The sequence below is a fragment of the Aedes albopictus genome, chromosome 2, assembly GCF_035046485.1.
Source record: "Aedes albopictus strain Foshan chromosome 2, AalbF5, whole genome shotgun sequence".
Taxonomy (NCBI): Eukaryota; Metazoa; Arthropoda; class Insecta; order Diptera; family Culicidae; genus Aedes; species Aedes albopictus.
This window is the reverse complement of record NC_085137.1, coordinates 481,895,570-481,921,469: the sequence shown is the minus strand read 5'-3', so window position 1 is coordinate 481,921,469 and position 25,900 is coordinate 481,895,570. Positions and strand designations below refer to the sequence as shown.

General features: G+C 37.6%; 1 protein-coding gene across 5 annotated transcripts in view; it reads left to right on the top strand.

The window, feature by feature from the left end:
• LOC109429040 (sodium-dependent dopamine transporter) overlaps window positions 1-25,900 on the top strand; it is a 117,309-nt gene that overhangs the window by 28,379 nt on the left and 63,030 nt on the right. For 3 of the 5 annotated variants that reach the window (XM_062854122.1, XM_029870685.2, XM_019704874.3), the window contains exon 2: window positions 11,717-11,898. The exons of 1 other annotated variant lie outside the window; for it this stretch is intronic. In XM_062854122.1, the coding sequence (XP_062710106.1) occupies window positions 11,880-11,898 (19 nt within the window). In that variant the 5' untranslated portion in view covers window positions 11,717-11,879. Of the gene's footprint in view, window positions 1-11,134; window positions 11,398-11,716; window positions 11,899-25,900 lie in introns of those variants that run through there. One more of the 5 variants, XM_062854124.1, reaches the window with a different exon arrangement.

Here is a 25,900-nt window from a genome sequence, read left to right as displayed (position 1 = left end):
TACACATTTTTTACAGACTAAAGAATTTGAGAATTATTTTTAAGGTTTTTGACCTGGTGGTCCAACTGTGTGATTGTTATGGTAAAAATAGATCGCATGGTGAAAATGGTGGGTAATGGGCGATAGATGATGGTAAAATGGACTAGTTGTTCAAATCTAATTAATAATAAAACAAAAAGTTCCTGAAAATTCGAAATCTGTAGAATTTTTTGATGTACTTCACATCTGGGCCCCTTATATAAAATACATTAAAATAGAACAATTCCTTTGGTAATTTCTCTGGCATGGTCTTTGGATAATTGTTCTGTAACAGGGATGCGATAAAAGAGTAACATGCACTTGCTACTGTCTCAGATCGGAATCATGCCATCAAGGAACAATTTATGGAGGACTTATACCTTATACTTATACCTAGCTTAAAGTTGTGGGAAAAATGACCGACTAATTGACAAAATTGTCCCTCCTTGGTTGACTTTTCGGTCATGAAAAATTATAATCGGAGTAATACTATTTCATCCGACGTTTCGACCCTTGGCTTGGGCCTTCTTCAGGGAGGTTATCCCGAGCAGAAACGAATAGCAACAGCATAAGAAGCTATGTTATTTGGGAAAAATAACTGAATAATTGAATCGATTATTATTAAGTTATTACCATAACATATTATGTTTTAAACTTGTCTTTAATAAGCGGCAAAATAAAAGATACCATAACAAAAAAATGTTCCTGGAAAACCATTTTAACAACTTGTTTTGTTAGTTTCAATAATAACCTAATAACAGTGAATTCAGAAAATATTTCAATAACACATTTTGATATTAATATGTTATTGATAATAATCGGAGAGCGGAATTTGTTATTTGATCTCAAATTCAGTTTTAAATTCATTCTGAGAGATTTGAAGTTGGTTCACTACCACGCAAGAGAATTGAAATTTAGTAATTTATATATTTTCAAATAATACGAGCTTCGCCTTACAGCTGTAATTTATGAACTGTTCTGCTTTAATTGTTTCGGAGCACGGCTTTGAAATCAACACGTAATTATTCTTGATTAAGTTTGGTCGTCGATAGCAATTTGAGAATACCGCTCGTTCCTCCTGAATACTACAAAGATTCCTTCAAAAAAAAAAAAATGCTCAAATTTCCCCTGAACTTCCTCTGGTGATTTTCAGGGCTTTCACCATCAATTTCTGCAATATTTTTCCTGAAATTCCTCCATCGATTTCTCTAAGGATTCAGTCAGATATTTCTTCTGTGTTTATCAAGGGACTTCTCTGAGATTTTTTTCTGGAATTTGTCCTATAATTCCAGAAATTCGTCGACAGTTTTCGTCATAAACTTTTCCATAAGTAGATCTAAAAAATCTCCCATATTTTTTTTCGGGATTTCTTCTACGGGATCTTTTACGGATTTTCAAACATTTCTCAATAGATTCTTCCAAGAATTCCAATAATTTCTCAGAACAATTACTTTTGGAATTTCTAAGGAAATTTCGCTAGGAGTTCTTTTGAGACTTCTCTAGGGATTCATTGAAGGGTTCCTCCAGAACTTTTAAGTGTTTTCCGAATATTATTTAAGGAATTCTTTAGGGGAGTCGTTCAGAAATCTTCTGAATACAAAAATGAAACAAAACAAAGGGACAGGTCATAATGAACTAATTGTTGTTTTGATTTCAAAACTTGTATAACAGTAACAAGTTTTTGTTACTGCTATTGTTGATAAGTTGATCAATAGAACAACAATAACAAAACATGTACTTCAACAAAACATATTATTGAAATGTAATTTAATGAATGTATATCAATAGCTTGACTATAACAAAATGAGATTGTCCAACAAAATTTGTTATGGAAAAGTTATGCCTTGGTAATTTAATAATAACAAAACAAGATATAAAAACAGGTTATGAGATTTCGTAGTTATTAATTTGATATTCTCCTCTGCTCGGGTATAGAGGTACCGCTATTTGTTTGTCGCCAAGCAGCCTTATGCAATTTCTATGGAAATTTACCTGATGGTAATTCCTTATGAAATTTATTAGGAAACTTTTTGAAATATCTTGGCCTTTTCTTTAAAATTTTGCAAATTGGTTTAAATTTTGCATTTATTACAAATTGGTTCGGTTAATCTATTTTCCAATTTCTTCGGATGTTTTTTCGGAAATCGAAATTTCAATGTGAATTCATTCTGCAAGTCCAATTGAGAATTTCAATTAAGTTTCCAAAATTTTTATTTGAGAAATTTCTAAAAAAAATGGCCGAAAAAATTCACAAAGAAATTGCCAATTGTGGAATTGTGGAATGAATTCCCGAAATGGTTGTTTGAAGCATTCCCTGCATTGCCCAAAAAGCTTCCTAGGAAATTTGCGAGGAAGACTTAAAAGGAACTTATGAGAAATTTTCCAAAAAATCTTCGAAGAAGTTCCCATAGGAAATGCTGAGCTCTGAAATTATTCACAAATGTATCGCCAAAGTAAAATATCGATGTAATAGGTAATGGAAATCTCAAAGAAATTTACGATTATGTTTACCAAAAACGCCGACAAAGTTTTAAACTATTTGTAATCTTTGGGGATCTGGGACTGCAACTTTGGGATTTTTTTTAAATATTTTTATTTATGTATATTTTAACTTTGGGAAATTATTTCACCTGTGATTGCTGATTTTTGGAAGTTTTATGCTCTTTCTTTCTTCTTAGCAGCTAAAAAGACTATTGGTTCGACAGTCCGACGTTTTGACGTGTATTTTGTCTTCTTCAAGTACGGGTATACCTCGATTTAGTGGACCCTTGATATAGAGTGTCTATATAACTGATTGGATATAAAAAAATTTACCATTTAAAAAAGTGTACATAAAACATTTTTTAAATGGTAAAATTTTTAATTTCCAATCAGTTTAAAACTTGCAGTTTGTGTTATAATGACTTAATGTAGGGGTTTTTAGCTTTCGACACGCGGAGCACTTCATACCAATAAATTGTTTTGTAGAGCACCCATGATAGCGCCAAAGCATACCTCATGAGATACATAGTTTTATATATTTACCCTAATCTCATGCTTCCCTATCTGACTTCCTTTTTTTTATAAATATATCTCGCTTTGTTGATGATAACAGTGAGCGGAGTATATGGGGTGATGCACAGGCGATTCTTTTTACAGATCACTTAGCAATGACAACATTTTTGGCAGATGCATGCAAGCTGCTCACTTGCCAGAATTTTTCACAAAGATGGAAAGGTGGATGGCTTTCTCAGTCTTCGAACCAAGAACGATTTTTATCTACATTCCCGACGTTTCGGCCTAGGAATTTGGCCATTTTGCAGGGTCCAAATCCCTAGGCCGAAACGTCGGGAATGTAGACAAAAATCGTTCTTGATTCGAAGACTGAGCAAGCCGTCCCCCTTTCCATGAAGTTTCCAGTCGTGGAACCCCGGGTAGACGTGAATATCATAATCATATCTCAAAACGATCAAATTTTGATGTCTAAGTTGTGACATCAAAATTTGATCGTTTTGAGATATGATTATGATATTCACGTCTACCCGGGGTTCCACGATATATTCCAGTGGATAACTGACACTGAGGAAAATTACAAGTGGTAGTCGAAATACGCGTTTCTGTCAAAGGATAAGCAACATAGGGCGGAATTAAAAGGTACGAAACTGATTACACTCATTCGAAGAGGGTATTCTGCTTAGAGGGTTCGAAAAGTCGGTACAAGATCGCCAAAAGTGGTCAAATATTTGTCATTGGTCAAAGAGTGTCACAGTTTGCAAGGGTCCATGAAAGGATTATCGAAAAATCTGTAGAAGTTTTTCCAAAGTAATCCTTAGAGAATTTGGTAAAGAAATCTCTGAAGGAAAATCTGGAGATATGTATTTCTTAAGAAATTAATAATGGAATTTATAATAAAAGTCATGCAAGATTTTCTGGAAGAATCCATCGAAAAATTTGTTAAGGAGTTCCTAGGGCAGTTTCTATGAAATCCCTGCAGAAAATTCCCGAATGGATCTCACATTTTTCATAGAGTCCCTGGAGGAAATTCTAAATAAATCTTAGGAAGATTGTCTGATAGAAATTCAGATTTTCAAAAAAAAAAAAAAAAATCCCTGCAGCAATTTTTAAAGCGAACACCGGAAAGTTTTGGAATAAATCCTTGAAAGTTCGTTTGAGAGAATGCTTAAAAGAAAAGTCTCGAAAAAATAAGATTTTCTAAAAAAAATCCCTGGAGAAATTTCTGAAGAAACTCTTACACAAATTTTGTACACAACTCTGAAACTTCTGGACGAATCTAAAAAATTCTGGACAAATTGGAAGTTGCTGTGAGAATTTCTGGTAAAATCCTTGGAAGAATTTACAAAGTAACCTTAGTACAAATTTTTGATGGAACATTTGGAAAAAAAATGAAACATTTGAAAAAAAAAAACCCTGGAACAGATTCTGAAGGCATCATTGAAAGTTTTATTTAATTAATCTCTGAAGAAGTTGTAGAATAAATGTCTGAAGAAATTTAGAACAGAATTTCTGAACGATTTAAAAAAAAACCCTTGAAGGAATTTATGCTAAAATTCATAAATTATTTTTTTGAAAAAAATAATAAAAAAAAACAAGTAAATTATGCTAGATGCATTGAAAGAATTCTTTATGGAATTTTTAGAATAGAGTAAAATTCTAAATAAATTCCTGGAGAAATCTTCCAAATAAGTCCAAGGAAGATTTTTTGAAAGAATCCATGAGGGGATTGTGGACTGAATACTTAAACTAATTTCGGAAATATTTCTTTTGAAATATTTTTTGGAAGAATTTCTAAAGACATTTTTGGTAGATTTTCTAAAGGAATCTCCAAAGAATACTACCAACCAATGCCTGAGCGTTTTTGAATAAAAATCCAGAGCAATTTCTGAAGAGACCCTCAAACAATCTGTGTAATGGTTTGTGAAGAATCATAGAAGAATTGGTGAAGCAATTTATGCCAGATTACGTAAAATAATTCTTCATGACACTTCTGGAGAAACACATGGAAGATTTTCTGAAATATTCTGTAAGATGATGATTTGATTTAGGAAGTTTACCGAGCAAATAGCGTAACAATCCAACACTACTCGTACAGAAAGATCGTTCGTCTAATACAGCATAACCAATTACCACGCTCTATAAAGTGCTTGTCTCGAATCTCTAAATTTTCGAAGGAACCCCATGAGGAATTTCAGAAGGGATCTCTAAAGGAATTTCTGAAGCAAGTCGTAAGGAAAAAAATTTGAATCAATTCGTAAATAAATTCCAGGGTAAATTCTCGGAGACATTTTCAATGGAATCCCTGAATGAATTTCTAAAGTTTTTGACACAATTATGCAAATAACGTTAATGTGTTTGCCCATTGGTTGAAAATATTGGCTTCTTAATCAACTAGGGTCTGGGACCATTTGGGCAGGAGCACCTATTTTGGGCACTTGCTGCAATAACTCAGTCAATTTCAAACCGATTGAGTTGAATTTTGAAACATGGCTAGCTACTGTGCCAAGCTGATCGTGCCTCAAAAATCAAGCCAATCGGTTCAAAATTGACTGAGTAATAGCAGCAAGTGCCCAAAATAGGTGCTCCTGCCCAAATGGTCCCATACCCTATACATGTTTTTGGAGAAAAGATTTCGACCGTAGCAAGCTAGCGAGATAGATGGTTTATTCGTCATTTAGAGAGAATTACTAATATTTGTCAAAAACTCCGAGCCTTTTATCGAAAATTCAGTTTAAATTCAGTGTTTATATGTTGTTATACATTTTGGTATACAATAAAAAAAAATGATTCAATTTTATGTAAAGATTGATTTTATAGACTTTTTGAAAATTCAAATTTCCACTAAATCGAGGTATGTATACCTGCCCGAGCAAAGGCGGATAACAAAGTGATATCACGATGATAATAAGCTGTGTTATCGGTGTTATTATTTTGTTATATTTGTTATCATCTGTTTCAATTGACGATACCCAAGTAACCACGGTGCTGAAGCCTTATTGCATGCAGATACATATCGAGTAAAGTGGGGCCCATATAGCCGAGGCGGTAAACGCACGGGTATTCAGCATGACCATGCTGAGGGTGACGGGTTCGATTCCCGGTCGGTCCAGGATCTTTCCGTAAAGGAAATTTCCTTGACTTCCTTGGGCATAGAGTATCTTCGTGCACACGATATACACATGCAAAATGGTCACACGATATACACATGCAAAATGGTCATTGGCAGAGGAAGCTCTCAGTTAAAAACTTTGGAAGTGCTCATTGAACACTAAGCTGAGAAGCAGGCTTTGTCCCAGTGAGGACGTTACGCCAAGAAGAGGAGAGGAGAGAGGAGGAGGGGCAAAAGTTCGAGTGGGGCAAGAGTTTCTTTTGAAGTTTTTGAGCTCAATTCAAATTATTTCTTTCGGGTGTCAAGGTTGTTCGAAGCCTTTTTGAAAAAGAGTCTTTCACTCCAAAAATTATGAAAATTAATCAATAATTCGAAAAGTTATGACAAAAATTATAATATGCGATGGTCCTTCCAACGCATGGAATGGAATTGTAATGAAATCGACTTCGATATTTTATTTTGGGGCGTAACTGGGTATATTTTGAAGATGCTTTAGCATGTATAACTTTTAGCAAAAAATATTTGGAAATCATATTTTACACATAGTGGGGCAAAAATTCGAATTGTGGGGCAAGAGTTCGAGTCATGTAGCAACTTTAGGTAAAAACCTAAAATTCCGCGAAATGTATACATTATCTCTAAAAACGATGGAATTAGTGAGAAAATTCGATCAAAGTTGAAAAAATATGTTGTTTCATCTGAATTTGGCGGGAAACTACTAATTTTTGGTGTAGTAAATTTAACCCTGATTTGGGTAAAATCCAGATCGAACTTTAAAGTGTATTTCAGTTCCAACATCAAATATTAATTGGTTTTCGGTATTCAGATTACCAAAATGTCGAAATAGTGTGCTACGGTTAGTGGAATTCCACAAACACTAGATTCGAACTTCTGCCCCAGTGGTGGGGCAAGAGTTCGAATTAGACACACACATACAAAAAGTGTTGTAACTCAAAATTGAAAAGACATTCGGCGTAACTTTGTTCAGTAAATTTTTAGCTCATGGATGGTAGAATCACCACACGGTATTCATTTATTTTTATCTGCTTCGATTTCTTGAAAAAAATTGAATTTTCAACTAAGGTCGAACTTTTGCCCCACCTTACTCTACGGTATATTTAGAGCTATCATTACTTTGCATGAACACTTACACGACTGAATTAAAATTATACCAGTATAATCGTAAGTTGATTCAATAATTGCCCATTCCCACTTGAAATCAACCTTAAGTAATGATTGCTCTAAATACATCCTATATTAGCATGCAATAAGGCTTCAACAACGTCGTTACTTGGGTAACCAGATGATAACAAATTTAGTATTCGATAATCTTATTCTATCACGATGACATAAACGTACTAAATGATAACAAAATATGTTATCAGCTTCCATCACATATTTCAAAGTTTTCCCGTAACTGAGAGTTCGATGAACCTTGAATCGAAAAATAGATTCCGCTTTCCACCTTCAATGTGACTGCAGTACGAAAGCGTAGCCTGCAACCACTCTCCCTCTCACTAAGTCCCGTTGGTAAAGGCTATCGGCTGCGACCTGCAATCACTCGATCAGGGTTCGAGACCTGCTGGGCGCAATTGTTGAAAACATGGGTTGTAAATTATAAGAAACTATTTTCAACTGCTGACGATGTCGGTAAAGTAGATTTTTACTATTTTGGTCGATAAAATAGCTCTGAATGATAATTATATGATAACAAAAAGCTGTATTTTTTTCTTGTTGATAACTAAATGTAAGTTGAACGAAATTCGTATAACACAATTAGTTATCAACTTGAGCTCAATGATAACTTAAGGCGCTGTCCATAAGCTACGTAGACTCAATTTTGGTCATCTCAGAACCCCCCCACCCCCCTCGTAGGCTTTCGTCTATATAAAATTTCGAAAAATTGTATGGACCGTAGACTTTGGCCAGACCCCCCTGTCCCCCCCTTCGAGTCTACGTAGTTTATGGACAGACCCTAACTACTTATCATTTTAGCCAGGGATGGGAACACTCACTTGCAAAGAGTTACACTCACATGCTTTTTTCTCAGCTCAGAAACGTGCAATCAAGAAACGATGTAGGGGAACTGCGGCCATAACGCTCATAGGGGGCAAGTTGCGCCACCCTTGTTTTAGGCAAACCACGTTATTTTCAGTACTTTTTTCAATTGCAATCGCTAAAATAAGAATAAAAATGCTTTTTTACATTTGAGTTTACATATTTTTACTAAAAAAATGTACAAAAACTTCGAAAAAAGATTTTGGTTACTTTTGATGTAATTTTAGCCTGTCAAATGTTTGCACTTTTTTACATCAACAAAAAAGATTTTTTTCTCGCTATCCCCACAAACTGTTTTGCACACTCCCATTGTTTGTGTACCAAGCGGAAAAAGTATCGAATTTAACCCTTACAACTTTTTTACAAGGGTCCAAACTTCTGAGGTATGTGTGGGGTAAAATGCCCACTCCTAGTTGTTTACATTAAAATAGCCATTTAAATCCAAATTCTGACACAAATTATGTAGAACACAAGTTGGAACCAAGCAACATCACATTTTTAGTATTAATAAGTTCACTAATCACACAGCCATGCGTCATTTTGTTGTAATTATTGATAAAACAACTCACTATGACGTTTTCATGGAATTGACCCATAATTACAGGTGATCCATAAATATGTAATGACTATATACCCATCACGAACAATAACAGTTGACAATAAACCAGGCGCACAAGTATATGTACACAATTTGGCATCCTGGCGTAAGCTGTGGCTAGTGGCGCGTTTTACCCCGCATTAAAACTAAAATACTGAAAATCAAACTTCTGTTCAAATTTGAGTTTTTCTGTAGTAAAACATAAAACTGGTTTATGGCTTCAGGTTAGTGCCAAAAAAATGTCTATTATAAAGTGTTTCGTGATTAAAATTGGACTCTTCCTTAACGTGGGCGACTTACCCCCAGTTCCCCTATGGACGACTTTTGCCTTGTGGTTTTGTCTAAAACTTTGCCGAATAGAGTAAGGGTCGCACACGAATCCCAAAGTCGTGACAGAGCTGTGAAAAGGGCCCGTCCATAAACTACGTAGACTCTTAGTGGGGGAAGGGGGGGGGGGGTTCTGGCCAAAGTCTACGCTCCATACAAATTTCGAAAATTTTGTATGAACAAAAGTCTACGAGGGGGGAGGGGGGGGGGTCTGAGATGACCGAAAAAAAAGTCTACGTAGTTTATGAACAGCGCCATTCACCTCGTGGAGAGTTGCTTTCGCAGCTCCCTCACGACTTCGGTATGCGTGTGCGACCCCTACTCTATTCGGCAAACTTTTAGACAAAATCACAAGGCAAAAGTCGTCCATACATCGTTATTTGATTGCACGCTTCTGAGCTAAGAAAATAGCAAAAGAGTGTAACTCTTTGCAAGTGAGTGTTCCCATCCTTGATTTTAGTATTCGAGGAGTAAATTTGAGTTATCATTTATTTGTTATGTTGGCTCTTAAGGACAAGGTATTTGGTGTACATAGCTCAAATTTTCTCGAAAACAAATCTAGAGAACTGTCAAACGGATCCTGCTGGAAATGTAACTCAATGTTTTCTGTGCGGAAGCAAGCATCAAGTTACATTTTCAGCCAGATACGTTTGATGGATCTCTAGATTTGTGCTCAAGAAAATTGGAGCTATGTACTCTTTATTTCAACCTTAATGATAACAAACTCAATTAACAAACGAATGATAACCAGGTAACAGAACTTGGTATCATTTTGCTATTCGCCTTTGCTCGGGGTACTCTGCCACTCTTGGAATAGCAATAATCTTGTGCGTGATCTTACGTCAAAACGACATTAAATTTCCTTGCCTTCAAAGCACGGTAAAAACTTCTAAAACTGAAGAAAAATGAGAATTACGATTCAGCGTTTATAAATTTTTCATTTCGTCAAATTCATGGTTTTGTTTAATTCTGGTAAAATATTTGTTAATAATATATTAAATAAAAAAAACACTGTATTCGGTTAATTGAATCTGTGTAAAAATGGCTATATTATAATTATGCATTTTACAACAATTAACTTAAAAATTTGAAAATCTTTGATGCAATTTACGGAAAATTACAGCTAATGGATCATTTTTTGAGCTAGTTAAGCCTATTCCCTGTAGTAGCTCTTCCATCCTGAAAGGGACAATTCTGGTCAACCCTAATACATATACATATTTGCTTAACACCTTGACGTATAGCTACAACTCTTGAAACTAGCGGAAATGTGCAAATAGTAACCGATTGCCGAAGCCGGTTAGTTGCTGTGGTGGGCGAAATACTAGGATGTGGAGAACTGAATGAGTGGATTTGTACAAATTTGCATTTCACTAAGTGATTAATAAGTGTCCCGTCTGAAGGGAGTGACTGTATTAAGTATCTTAATGAAGTTACAGGTGTATCGTTGCTAACGCAATAAAAATGATTTATTGACATTCTATTTATATCTGGTTGAAGTATCATTAAAAAACAGATTCGCTGCCTAAAAAATCGGAAAGTCTTGCGTTCAGATTGATCAATTGCACGGTTGATTTACGCACCCAAGAAGTGCAAACGTACAAGATAATTGATATCCATCAAACATTAAATACATATCGATTACGATTACTTTTTCTACTAATAACTCACCAACATCGATCGGCCCGTCTCAATTGAACTTTTATTTGTGCCGTAACAATATTTGATGAATCACTGAAGTAGGCCCTCTGGCCGTTCACCACCGCTCGCGGTTAAGAGACGCAGGCAGGCGGCTTCAGTCAGCCAGTCAGCCAGCCATCCAGCAGCAGTCATGCTTATTGATATTGCCTTATCCGCCGAAGCGTGACTCTAGCAAATTAATCTTTCAACCTCGATTGACAGCTAGAATCGCAGTGGAGGTGCAACACGTTAACCCTTTCCTTCTTTGGGTTGTGATAAGATGGCTGCGAAACTCATACTGTTATAATCTAATCAAAACCTGAGACATTCAAAGGGTTAACCGCTAGCAATCAGGTAAAGCACTGAGATCGATTACCATAAGTACCAATAACTAGATTCAATAATGAATCTTGCCAAAGAAATTACCGATCTTGTTTGCATCTACCTATTTTTACGACCGCATGAGTATCTCACACTTCAAAATGCCGCCAGCCCCCTTAGCAGGCACTTCTAGTGTGCGCGAGCCCTAATGATGCTTTATAACTGAATTGATATCGTATTCAGTGATCTACTCAACCAATCTACGGGAAGAAGACACACTTGGCACACGCAGGTCTTGATTTTCGGTTGACTGACTGACAAGTGACGACGACGACGACGATGATGACCGCTAACTAATCCCCGACGACTGACTAATCTGTGAAGCCGGAAGGAATGAGCTTAATTAGACCGAGCGGCAAGCGTCAGGAGGAGGCGTTGAATTAAGTGATTTCCTTCCACGGTCCACGGTCCCCACATGTGAACTGTGTAGTGTAGGGTTTGGGTCGGTTAGTGCTTAACAAAACCGTCGTCGCCACTTTAGTGAGAGAAGATGCGCATTATTGGCTGATGACGTGTTTTGTGCGGAGTTTGAAAAAGTATATTGTAAACAGGTTTTCGGTCAAGTGGAACAATTTAGTGCGATGATAATTTAGACGGTTGAATCGACGGAATTGGGATTTTTTTGTGAGATACAGTGAAGAAAGGGATTCCCAAGCTTTGTGCATCAGTTGAAAACTCGAATTCGTTGAATTCTCGAAAGCAACTTTCATCAAAATGGGGAAACCGAGCAATGGTAAGTAGTGATATAGAAATAAGTACAATGAAGGGATTTAAGCAAAGGATAAAGCATATAGCCGAGGCGGTAAACGCACGGGTATTCAGCATGACCATGCTGAGGGTGACGGGTTCGATTCCCGGTCGGTCCAGGATCTTTTCGTAAAGGAAATTTCCTTGACTTCCTTGGGCATAGAGTATCTTCCTGCCTGCCACACGATATACACATGCAAAACGGTCATTGGCAGAGGAAGCTCTCAGTTAATAACTGCGGAAGTGCTCATAGAACACTTAGCTGAGAAGCAGACTTTGTCCCAGTGAGGACGTAACGCCAAGAAGAGGAGGATAAAGCATGATTTCGGCAAGAAAGAAGTCATGTGTACTTGTCGAATGAAGCCTAACAATACAAAACATCGTTTGCAACAAAACAGCCATAAGCGGAGTAATCTATAGCAACTGATGTATTGAGTACTTAAGAAAGTTTTAGATCAAGATATTTTTGCAATTTTGACGTTGTGCTTCAGAAATCCGTTAGAAACGCACAAGTTATATTATCTTGTATCGGCTTTTCAAACCCTCTAAGCAGAATACCCTCTTTGAATGAGTGTAATCAGTTTTGTACCTTTTAATTTCGCCCTATTTTGCTTATCCTTTGACAGATACGTGTATTTCGACTACTACTTTTAATCTTCCTCAGTGTCAGTTATCCACTAATTGACTTAAGGACATCCCTCACAACATCCCTGGAAAACATCCTTGAGGAATTTCTTGAGGAGTTCTCGGATGGGTTTGGAAAACTTCTTGAAGCATCGCTTGGAGAAAAAACAAAGAATCTCAGAATATATTCTTGAAAGAATCATATGATGAATTTCCTAGGGAATACTTTTGCATGATCTGCATGTGGAATTCTCGACGAAATTGATGGATAGATTCCTAAATAAATCCGTAGATGAACTCCTAAAGGATCGCTTGGAGGAATTTGGGTAAATATCTCTGGATGGCTTCTTGAAGTATTTCCTGCCTCATGTAAGGATCCCTGTGAAATTGTCTGAGATTATTATAATTCAAATCGCTGGAGTAATTTCTCTACAAATCCTTGAAGTATTTAAAAAAAAAACTACTGGAGTTCTTGGATTCATCCCTGAAGAAATTCTTAGGTTCAGCTCCACAAATAGTTATGGAAATTTCTAATGTAATCCTTGAAAATTTTTTTGAAGAAATCTTGTAATTTCTGAAGCAATTACTGGAGGAATTCCTGGAGTAACCCTCAGAGTAATTTCAGCAGATTTCCCTGGAGGGATTGCTGGATGAATTCCTGGAGGAATTCCCGGAGGAATCCCTTGAGGAATCTCTGGAGGAATTCGCGGAGGAATCCCTGGAGAAATTCTTGGCGTAATCCTTGAAGGAATTCCTGGACGAATACCTGGATGAATCCCTGGCGGAAATTTTGAAAGAATACGTGGTGTAATTCAAAGAGGAATCCATGGAAGAATTCTTGTAGGAAACCTTGAAGGAATTCCTGGAGGAATCTCTGGAAGATTTCCTGGATGAATCCCTGGAGGAATTTCAGAAGGAATTTGTGATGGAATTGCTGAGTAATCCTTGAAGGAATCCATGGAAGAGTTCCTTCAGGAATCCCTAGAGGAATTTTCGATGAGTCCCCAGAGTATTCTGAAGTAATCCGTGGTGGAATTCTAAGAGGATGGATTCCTGGAGGAATTCCTCGAGAAATCCTTGGATATACTTCGGCAAACATCCCTGGAGATATTTCTGAAGGAATCTCTGAAGGAATCCCTGGTGGATTTTTTGCAGGAATATGTGGAAGAATTCCTGGAGGAACTACTGGAAGAGCTACTGCAAGAACTACGGGATAAAATCTTGGAGGAATTCCTGGAGTTATCCCTAGAGAAATTTGTTGGATGAATCCCTGGAGGAATTTCTGCACTCACATGAATACATTTATTTGTTCAACATCACATTTAAGGACAGACTTGTTGGAATCCCAAAATGGCCGCCACAATGGTCGACTCTGGCACCTACTCACGATTTCGAGGGCACAAATCTCTTCGTAAACAAAACCAGCGCACTTGAGCTTTTTATTTTAAGCTTATTACAAGTGAGCAAGAACAGAATAATAAAATGCACTGCTGTTTGAAGCTTGCTTCTTCAGATTTGTGCGTTTGAAGTTCTGATGCACTGTTGAAGCGGGATTTCAAGACGTTTGTCCTTAAGATAAGACATAACCAACACACAATAGTACGCCACAATACTCGGTTTGTGGCTGTCGCTCTCCATCCTCGGTCGCGCCCAATGCTCGCCAGGTCACGCTCTACCTGGGTCCGTCCATCGTGCTCTCTGCGCTCCACGCCTTCTTGTGCCAACCGGATCAGTTGCAAACACCAGCTTTGTAGGGTTGTTGTCCGGCATTCTTGCAACATGCCCTGCCCACCGTATCCTTCCGGCTTTGGCCACCTTCTGGATGCTGGGTTCGCCGTAAAGTGCAGCGAGCTCGTGATTCATCCTTCTCCGCCACACATCGTTCTCCTGCACACCGTCGAAGATCGTCGCTCGAAAACTCCGAGTGCTTACAGGTCCTCCTCGAGCATGGTCCATGTCTCGTGTCCGTAGAGGCGTCCGTTATTAGCGTTTTGTACATGGTGCATTTGGTGCGTGGGTGAATCTTTTTCGACCGCAGTTTTGTTCTGGAGCCCGTAGTAGGCCCGACTTCCACTGATGATGCGCCTCCGAATTTCACGGCTCACGTTGTTGTCAGCCGTCAGTAAGGATCCGAGGTAGACGAATTCCTGCACCACCTCGAAAGTATCCCCGTCTATCGAAACATTACTACCCAGACAGATCCTGTCGTGTTCGGTTCCGCCTACCAGCATGTACTTTGTTTTTGAGGCATTCACCACCAGTCCCGACCTTTGCTGCTTTGCGTTTCAGGCGGGTGTATAGCTCTGCCACCGTTTCAAATGTTCTGGCAATAATGTCCATGTCGTCCGCAAAGCACACAAGGTGGCCGGATTTTGTGAAAATCGTTCCCCGGCTGTTGAGCCCGGCTCGTCGCATCACACCTTCCAGAGCGATGTTGAAGTTCATCACCTTGTCTCAGTCCCCGGCGAGATTCGAATGAACTGGATAGTTCACCCGAAACCCTTACGCAGTTTTGCACACCGTCCATCGTTGCTTTAATCAGTCTAGTCAGCTTCCCAGGAAAGCCGCTTTCGTCCACGGTAAAGGCTGGGTATGCTGAACAATTCAGATCCCACTGTGATCCACTAGCCTCTGCCCAGCAACTCCTATCCCTACCTCCACGTGGTACCGGCCGGAAACTATGAGCAACCTTAGGGAAGATCGGGTAACCAGCCCCGGTGGGAACTTTGGTCGTTGGCTGACAGGGAAGGGGAGGGGGGGGGGGTTTGGTTTGCTTCGGTAAACTTGAGCGTCTGTTCTCCATGAGGAGCGGCTCACAACAGCGTCTGATCTCCATGTTAGGGGCAGCTGATCTACGTCCGAGTGCCAGGGAAGGACTCTAAGCTCAACTGTGCACTATGGTCCTCCGGAAAGTAAGAGGTTGGTGTCAGGCCCTACGAGCCAGCCGTTAAAAAACCATTGTAACGGAAAATCAGCAACAGAATTTCTGCAGAAATCTATGGTAAAATTCCAAGAGGAATCCATGGAAAATTCCGCCGCTTTCAACATAATTCTTCATCGAATTGTAAAATTACAGGTTGCATACAACTTTGCAAGCAAGAAATGTATGTAAAATCGAATGAATGGAAGTTTTGGAACGTTTAAATATTTATGTCACGTGTATCTTTCAAAATTTCATTCTGTGCATTTTTTTGCATAGTTCGTTTTTTATAACTCAGCCAATTTTGAAACAATTGACTTATTTTTATGTTCATGGATAGTACTAATCGTGCCTACATGTGTACAACATTTCATCGGTTCATGATTGACAGAGTTATAGCAAAAATTTGACCCGTGCCAAAAAATAATCTGGTTTACAGCTCATTTATGAACAGGGATGCCATATGTACAAATTTTACTGTATTATACAAAAATTTTTGAACATTCAATCTGTACGGATGCATTTTATATGAAATACAGTTTTTTGAGCTAGTGGGGTTATTTTCTTGTATAGAATACAGATTTTTTACCCTCCTCTCTCTTCTTGGCGTAACGTCCTCACTGGGACAAAGCCTGCTTCTCAGCGATGTTCTATGAGCACTTCCACAGTTATTAACTGAGAGCTTCCTCTGCCAATGACCATTTTGCATGTGTATATCGTGTGGCAGGCACGAAGATACTCTATGCCCAAGGAAGTCAAGGAAATTTCCTTTACGAAAAGATCCTGGACCGACCGGGAATCGAACCCGTCACCGGCGTTTACCGCCTCGGCTATATGGGCCCTATAAGATTTTTTACCCGGATTTTGTATTAAATACAGTTTTTTTTAATAAAAAAAAAGATTTAAAAAAAATCATCTGGCATTCCTTTTTTTGAAGCTGAACTTAAAAAAATGTTATATGAAAAACTTGTGAGGCTCACAGAGGTTTAATTTTGGAAAAAAAAAAAGCTGGCAGGAACTAAATTTTTGAACATGTTTTAATGGGATACAAAATATCGAGCATTCATCTATAATACCAGAAGCACTGACTAGCCTTTAAAAAATCTGGAAAAACTGATTTTGTATCTTGTTGCAGCACTGAATAGCTGCTGATGGAAAATTTACTGATTTTTTGATAAAGAACACAAACAAGTGAAACCACTGCAAAAGTCTGTTGATATAAGTAATTCAATTCCTTCCAAAAGTTTATTTGTAAGTTCTTGTGTATGTCAGACATCGGCAATGGAGCAAGATATCAAAATAACACTTTTGGCTTCAAAATTGACATTACATGTCATTAGTACGAAAAGTTCTTACACTTCGACTTCAAAGTGTCTTACAAAACGCTCCCCGCTACTCCCCGCGGGGATATTCCTTTCAAATGCTCGTTTATGTATGCAGAATTGGTTTGGAAAAAAAAAGCAACTGCCAAGAGCTGCCAAAACCCAAGCAACACACTTTGTTACAACTGAATCACGGTAATTTCTACGCGACAAATTCAAAAATCGATTTAAAATGACTGCAACGTCGATTTCTACAGCTATGTCACCAAAAAGCGCAGGAGGTGGAGCCTTTGTGCAACATGTTGTTCATCGCATAAGAGATTATACATTAGGGTGGGTCATCGGAACATTTTTGTCAGATCAAGGTTTTTTCGACTCCATTTGGGGTCCTTAACAACTGGCCAAAATTTGAGAGCAGTGGCGTAGCCAGAAATTTGCTCTGGGAGGGGTTTTCGATGTTCAATATTAGCTTTTTTCATTTGACAGTCACACTTCATAAAAATATACACTGAATTTAAGCCATAGATTCAAAATTGCGGCGCAGCCGAAAAAATTTTTCATCACAAAGCGTTTTATACTGGAAATTTGTTCCAGAAATTTTGGCTCTGGGGGGGGTTTTAACCCTAAAACCCCCCCCGTGGCTACGCCAGTGTTTGAGAGGGATCGGTTACGCCTACGTTTTGCGCATCGCGATTGAAATTTGTATGGAAATTCGTATGGGAAAACGTGCTTTTTTGTATTTTTCCTATTTCATCTACTAATTTAACTAAAGTAATAATACTAAACCCGTTAAAGTATAGTTCATGATATACCTTACAACTTTGCCGAAGACAGCAGGGTGCTAAAGTGCTCACAAAAAAAGTTATTATGCTCCAAAGTGAGGTATATCGAAATATTTGCTGAAAATGACTTTTTCTGCCATCACTGCCCGCTGGGTCAATTACACTAGTTTACAGCATTTTTGAACTCGGTAAGCTGATGATCATTTTTAGTGTAGAATCATGCCCTGAGTTCGAAAACGCGAAAGAAAAAAATTACAGTAGAGCGGAAATTTTTTCGACTTTCCATACAAGGTTGATGATTTGAAATCGATTTTTGTTCTATTTTTAAGCAAAGTCGCTCACTTCAAACCAATGATGCAAATGATCACCTCACTAGTGCTCATCACAACTCATCAACTGTATATTTATCGCGTGCGATTGAACTGCGCACTGATCAGCGATGACCAGCAGCAAAGAGATGGCAAAACGAACATGATGTAAATCACAAACGATTTTGCACACATCTGACTGGGCCGTCACACGCTCGCCCGAACAGCCGAACCATACCGAATAGGTTGGTTTGCGAAACTACGGCATGAACGCTCGACACGCACACATAAGCAACATTCGCATGTACCGATACCATACTAATAAAGCTTCCAGCCAACGATGCTTCGCGATAAGCTGTCGAAAAGCATCGAAAGCGATGAAAAGAGATGCTTGGCTAGAACGCAACGGCTCAACGGCGAAAAGGAAGAGTCAACTATGCTGATTAGTGTTGAGTCCGTTCGTGTGCTACTCGTATGGGAGGTTGATTGAATAAAGCGAGGATGGGTGAAAACGTATTCGTTGTCGAAGCAAATCTCATCATTTCGCGAATGTTTTCATCAAATAGCAAGCTTGCTTCAAACATCTCATTCTCCGTAATCAATACTCCGATTGAGCTGAAATTTTTACTGTAACTCGCCTACATATGATATGTCAAATGAACGTCGAGAAAGAATTTTTAAGTAGGTTTTTCTTATTGAAAAAAATACATTTCTTCAAATTTTTTTGTGAATGTTGCTAAAATTTAAGAAGATCGCCCCTAAAACTCGCCAATATCTTGAATTTCATTAATCTGACGCAAAACCTGTATTCAGCTGATCGAATGGTATTGTATTCAGCTTTTAATTTATGGAATAAGATTTAAAATTGGTTGAACAAAACGCAATATATTTGAATTTTAGTAAATTACATATTTTGAAAAGTTGCAAAACTCGATATTGAGGAAAAACTCAAAAATCTGTCTACTTAAAATTTTTTGAAGGTCGGTTTCGAAATCAGCACTAAATTGTATTTCAAAAATTTTGGTCGTTGACAGAAGTTCACGACTTTCGTTTTATTTTGTAAACTTGTGTTATAAACTGCTATAGCACTTTGTGGATGCATTCTATCAATTTGGTGTCTTCAGCAAAGTTGTTTGGATTTACATGCTCTTTGAATTGCATTTGGACATTAGTTCGAAATTTCACCGCATAGGTGGCGCTGCGATACAAACTTTTTTATTTCGCATCCTAGAGCTTTGGCGTTTTCGGCAATGTTGTAGAACATGAAAAGTTATGAAAATTTGTCGAAGACACCAAAGCTCTAGCACTCAACCCAGCGAAGTTATAGCGAAAATAGTAAATCCTATCTCAAAGTTTACGTTTTTGTATACCGCATTTAGTTCACCACTGGACTGCGAACTGCGACTTCATAAGTGCGAAAACGCAAATAAAAGTGCGCGATTGCATCAAATCAGGTTGATGTCTTCGGCGCACTATTTCTTCAATCTATGGTGAACAAGTGCTCTGAAGACACCGAGTTGATTTGATGCTATCGCGCACTTTTATTAGCGTTTTCGCACTCGTAAAAACTAGTGCGATAGTCCAGTGGTGAACTAAATGCGCTATACTACGTGTGACATATGTACTACATTGCAGCTACCTTGAAAGTAGGTAATTGATTTGGGGGCTCCCGCACAGATAACTTTGCGGGAAACGTCCCTATGGAGCTGTATGTCAAAAAAACACAGTAGGCAGGCAGTACGACGTTTACCGGGACAGTTAGTAGAAGATAAACGATTCATGGCACTATAAGAAGTATATAAAAAAGTGCAAAAACGTAAACTTTGAGATAGGATTTACTATTTTCGCTATAACTTCGCTGGGTTGAGTGCTAGAGCTTTGGTGTCTTCGACAAATTTTCATAACTTTTCATGTTCTACAACAATGCCGAAAACGCCAAAGCTCTAGGATGCGAAATAAAAAAGTTTGTATCGCAGCGCCACCTATGCGGTGAAATTTCGAACTAATGTCCAAATGCAATTCAAAGAGCATGTAAATCCAAACAACTTTGCTGAAGACACCAAATTGATAGAATGCATCCACAAAGTGCTATAGCAGTTTATAATTGACCCAGCGGGCAGTGATGGCAGAAAAAGTCATTTTCAGCAAATATTTCAATATACCTCACTTTGGAGCATAATAACTTTTTTTGTGAGCACTTTAGCACCCTGCTGTCTTCGGCAAAGTTGTAAGGTATATCATGAACTATACTTTAACGGGTTTAGTATTATGACTTTAGTTAAATTAGTAGATGAAATAGGAAAAATACAAAAAAGCACGTTTTCCCATACGAATTTCCATACAAATTTCAATCGCGATGCGCAAAACGTAGGCGTAACCGATCCCTCTCAAATTTTGACCAGTTGTTAAGGACCCCAAATGGAATCGAAAAAACCTTGATCTGGCACTTTGCCCCCTCTTTTATCTCGCTCTTTTTTGAGTTCAACAAATGAACGAGCGAGAAAAAAGAAAAGGCTGCGCACGCAAGTGCTGCAAATATAGAGCAGTTACGAGTAGTCTGGGGTGAAACGGCTATGCAATCTTTATTATTTTTCCAATACATTTATTTAGGCTAAAACTAGCAGACTACTATGATTTGGCAATTTTTGCCAGGTATTTTCAAATTTGGACCACTGTGCGGCTGGATCAGTTCTACAACAAATTCACTATGAACCATATTACGAAGTGACAACAATGTTGATGATGATATTGGTTTTCACGGGTTATTGGACGCTACCTCCTGCCAAAATTCATTCATAAAATCGGCTCGTAAAATGGACTATTACCCCGAATAGCTCATTCCCCAGAATGTCATTTTCTCGAATAGATGTTTACCCCAAAAAACTATTTTAAAACAGTCATTATCAAAAAAAAAAAAAATCCGCCTGAAGAAAAATGGTTTAAGCTAGGGTTTAAGTTTTATCAAATATTTTGCCTTTGTGCGTTGACTATTATTTCTAAACTAATTGTTGGCGTCAATAATAACACTATGTGAGGTAAATATTTTTGTTAAAAATTCTTCCTTCTTTTATAAAAGATTTCCTTTCATCTTATATTGGTACAGTGATTAGCACTTAGTTTTCCCAGGCTGGAAAGAATTGCACTTGAAGTTTTGTACTTTTTACATTCAACATCAGTGCAGAGCTAGTTATAAATATTTTAGGAAAATTATTCCTGTTCATTTGAAATTATCAGTAATGTGTCATTCGGGGAAAAAGTTTTCGGTTTAATGTTTCATTAGTAAACATTATTATTTCGAGTAACGACTTTTGGGAAGTTGGATCTCGGGAATGTTTCGGGGTAATGATATACGGAGAATTGTTACAGGATGGTATCGAACGAGGACAAACGATAATAATACTATAATTTTTCGACAACTAGTCAGCTAGTCACCACAATAGTGGTTTCTGCTTTTAGTGGTGTTGCGTGTACGTACACGTTGTATTACACGAACACTACCTGAGTTACTGGTTGAAAATAGTAAACAAAAATCAGCTGTTCCCGGCAAAATCAAATGGGCATATTTTCAACCAGTAGATTTGCATTAGTGTTCGTGGCGCCGCGCTGCGAAACCACTATCGTCACTATGCATCCACAGTTTCGTTCATGTGGTCAATAATTGTGTGCAAAATATACCGCAAATAAGGCTGACCGAGAACGTCAATTTGTGTGCGGCTCCAGATTTATCGGTAAGTCACGCATTTTGGCTCCGTATTCTCTACGCGCCTCAGTCTACCTATCATTTTGCGAGTGAAAATTTAGGCATTTGTGTTAAAAATTAACTCGCCATATTGCTTTGACGGAGTACGGAGTGCATTTCAGCAGCTTATTTAACGCACCCGTAAAATGCTGTAAATTTATTTTAGAATTTAGAAAGCTACTATTTGCTAAATCATGTCTATGGAAATCCGTATTGACAAAGTACAATAATGCTGCACGCGGGACACGGAACCGCCAAACTACCCAAAATTGGATTCTTTTGACGCAATCCCACAGTTCGGCCCAACAAGTCAACATTTGAGTAAATCCAGCTAAAATATTCTCAAGAGTAGGTAAATTAAACCCAACACCACCTTCATTCAATTCAAATTTGAATAAATCTACATTTACCTAATGTTGGCTTATTGGCTTCAAGGATAGACTCATCTCTGTTTTTTACGACCACATCGGTGGGGGAGAGAGGAAAACCAACCTAATATTGGGTAAGTAATCATTTTGATATACAAATTTTAGGGTAAAGTCGACCCAAAATATGGTAGTTTAAATTTTCCGTGTAGGACATAAATAACCAAAAAAGCGGACTCTTGGACATGTACTTCCCATTTACGTCGACAAGAGTCTGTCCATTTATAACGTATGGATAATTTCACGTTTTTGTTTTATAAAAAAATGTAAACTCATTGTAAAAATTTTCGTGGGAAACTCCTAATATTTTTGTACGTTACGTTAGATTTCTCAAACCCCCATAGGGTCTGGGACCATTTGGGCAGGAGCACCTATTTTGGGCACTTGCTGCTATAACTCAGTCAATTTTGAACCGATTGACTAGATTTTTGAAACACGATTTGCAAGGCGCAGTATCTAGCTCTGTTCAAAAACTCAAGTCAATCGGTTTGAATTTGACTGAGCTATAGCAGCAAGTGCCCAAAATAGGTGCTCCTGCCCAAATGGTCCGAAACCCTATATTCAAATCTTCCCAGTGGTAGGTACCAGTCGATCAGTACTGCGAAAATGAGGCAGAGTTTATTTTATTGGATCAATATTAAACAGTGACCCCACACCAATGAATCACCTTAATTTTGTACACTATTTATGAATCACCATGTTGATCAAATGAGTGATCCATAAACTGTGGTCATATTTTCCGATTCATAAATTGTGGGGTCTGTACTTCCAATCAGATTTTTTTTATTTTACCACTTTAATTTTATAAAATTTGGAATATGTCAATTAATTTATGAAGAAACGGTTACATTTATTCGTACATGATTTCGTTATTTTTGAAAAAAAATGGTTTTTATAGTGCACTTTATATTTTTCATGTTCACAAAAACCTTTTGCCGCACATTTTGGAACTTCTACCACTCCTGTCAAAATTGTTCGTTATGTTTTAAATAAGTTCCAGGTGCAACATGTTTATAACAATCAGAATCAATGTTTTGGTTGATTTGGTTTGTAAACGGTTGTAACTAAGACTCGGTAAAACAATCAGATTATACTTCAGTTACAAATTGGTTCCGCAAGTTTCAACTAAAGATGACGTTTGTTTCCATTTTTCTAGTTGTTATAAAAATGTTATACCTCAGTTTGGCATTAACAACAGGATTTTAATAGGTTTTAATTTTGTTTGTTTCATGAAAACTCAGTTGCAACATGTTTGCAACGATGATCATTTCCATTTTAGTTGCAGGTGCTACTTAGGTAGTAGGTACTGTTTGACTGTCAAGCGATAGACTTGTAACGACCCATAATTTTTCTGTGATGATGACGTAGCGTGGCTCAAATTATCACTTGCCAAAAAGTTCGATGGGCACCCTATTCATTTCGTTCTATATGATACCATGATGCTCTATTTTTCAGCTCAAATTTTCAGCTCAATCCGTAAGCATTTGGGCGGTGAGGGACACTATTTTTTTCTTAAATCACTTAACCGATTATATAGAACTATATAGTCTTATGTATGCCCGAAAAACTTTGTCGAAGACTACACCATAATCCGAAGCTTGTAAGAAAAGATTTTTTTTTGAATTTTCTTTCTTTTTTTATTTTATTTTTATAATTTTTATTAGTATCTCAATCAATTTTTAACATTCTTCAACTTAATCTAGGTGTTCTGTGTTATAACACACTATCAACCTAATTTGGTAAAATAAATTGAAGCTATTATCAATACTAATTAATAACATATTACATTTCATTTGCTGTAGCAGTTAAGATTTTTTGCAGGCTTTATTTTTCACTTGCGTGTCAGAAATACATTTTTTAACTTATCCTTACCCTAACCTAACTTAAACTAATTATACAAAGAACTAATCGTAGCAATAGAAGACTGCAATGATTTTTAATGAAAGTTCGCAATGATTTTATTTGATTGCAATTTGATGCAACTCATTACTAGGGAGGCAACTTCAGAATCATTTTCAAAATTTTATTTTGAATCCTCTGAAGTTGCTTCTTTCTGGTATTGCAACAGCTTGACCATATTGGGACAGCGTACAACATGGCCGGTCTGAAAATTTGTTTTGCGACAAAGTTTTGATTTTCTATTAATAAGTGGGTATAAACAATTAACGTATTTATTGCACTTAGCTTGAATACTTTGTATGTGGTTTTTAAAGTTTAGTTTTTATCTAGTAAGAGCCTTAGATACTTAACCTCGTCCGACCAATTTGTTGGAGTTCCCCTCTTAGTGACAACATGTCTACTTGAGGGTTTCAAATAAAGAGCTCTTGGCTTGTGTGGGAATATGATAAGTTGAGTTTTAGAAGCATTTGGAGAAATCTTCCATTTTTGCAAATAAGAGGAAAAAATATCTAAACTGTTTTGCAATCTACTACAAATGACACGCAAACTTCGCCCCTTGGCTTGTAAGAAAAGATATTAGTTGGGTGGTGCTGAACATTTAACATGTAAAGGAATAACAATAGCAAAAAAATCTCATTGAATGGATACGTACTGTCAAGGATATAGCTTTTTTTCACAAGTGTCTGATCACGTTGCTGTCTTGGACAAAGTTTTTCGGCGTATCCTAGGCTATATTTCTATAGAATTGAATATGTGGTTCAAAAAAAAAAAAAATTGGAACCCCTCAAGAGGAAAATGTAAAAAACCAAGTTTTCCCATCACATCGATGTATTCACAATCTTCAAACGAGTTAAGCACCGCCCAAAATGTTAACTGATTGAGTTGAAAATTTAACCAGAGCATCGTTGCGTCCTATAGAACAAAATGATAAAGATGCCCAGAGGCCAACTTTTTGATATGTGTTTTTTTATATACAAGTTTGAGCCACTGATGGGTTGATACCAATTTTGCGGTTGCTCAGAGAAGGGTCAGAGCGTCAATCGTTAGTTCACGTTAGTTTGATGAATAATTTTCGGTGTTTGAGTTGTTTAGCCATTTCAATAGATTGATAACTGAATAACTAAATTGATTTGATTCCCGAAAGCCGAATAGGCTAGCTGTTTCCTCATCATTATGAAAATCAGGTAAATCTATCCAATTGCATCAATCCTCCCGAATGCTCCTGTTCAAGTTCGCTCTATTGGCCGACCGACCTATCTGCATTAGACTCATTATACAGACATTCGGATGTGCACAATACAGCGGAACAGAACTAACTACAACAGGATGCTAATAATAGAACCTACCACCACCACTCATCACACCCACGCATCACTTCGGACGGGTCCTGTCGTCAGAATGTTCTGCAAACGGGGGGTGCCAAAAGGTCGAGATCGTGTCCCGGTAATATGTGTAAGGCTGTGTGAGTGTGTTTGCCTCATCATATCGAAGAGCACATATCGGCATCCTCAAATTGATAAAGTGTTTGGTAATGTTTTTGATGTTTTATCCTACTTTAGAGACAGGCAGAGTATGTAGAGTCGGTATCGATTGACTGCCGGTATGTAGAAATTATGGTAAACCGTATATCAGGGTGAATTGGTGGACACCGCAACAGATTCTGTGGAAGTTCTGGATTCTGGATTCAGTTCAGAAAAAAATAGAATAATTTGTTCTCACCATCAAAAACTCAAAGTTGGCCGCAAAGCTTACTTAATTATACGGCCAAGTTTCAGGCAATTTAGTCGACAAATACACTTCATGACGAGGTAAAACTAATAACTGCTGAAAAAAAATCAGTCATCATGCAGAGTCTTGTACCATTTGGGCAGGTGTACCTATTTTGGGCACTTGCCGATATAACTAAGTCACCTTAAAACCGATTGATTTGAATTTTTGTACAGAGTTAGATACTGTGCATGCCCAACTC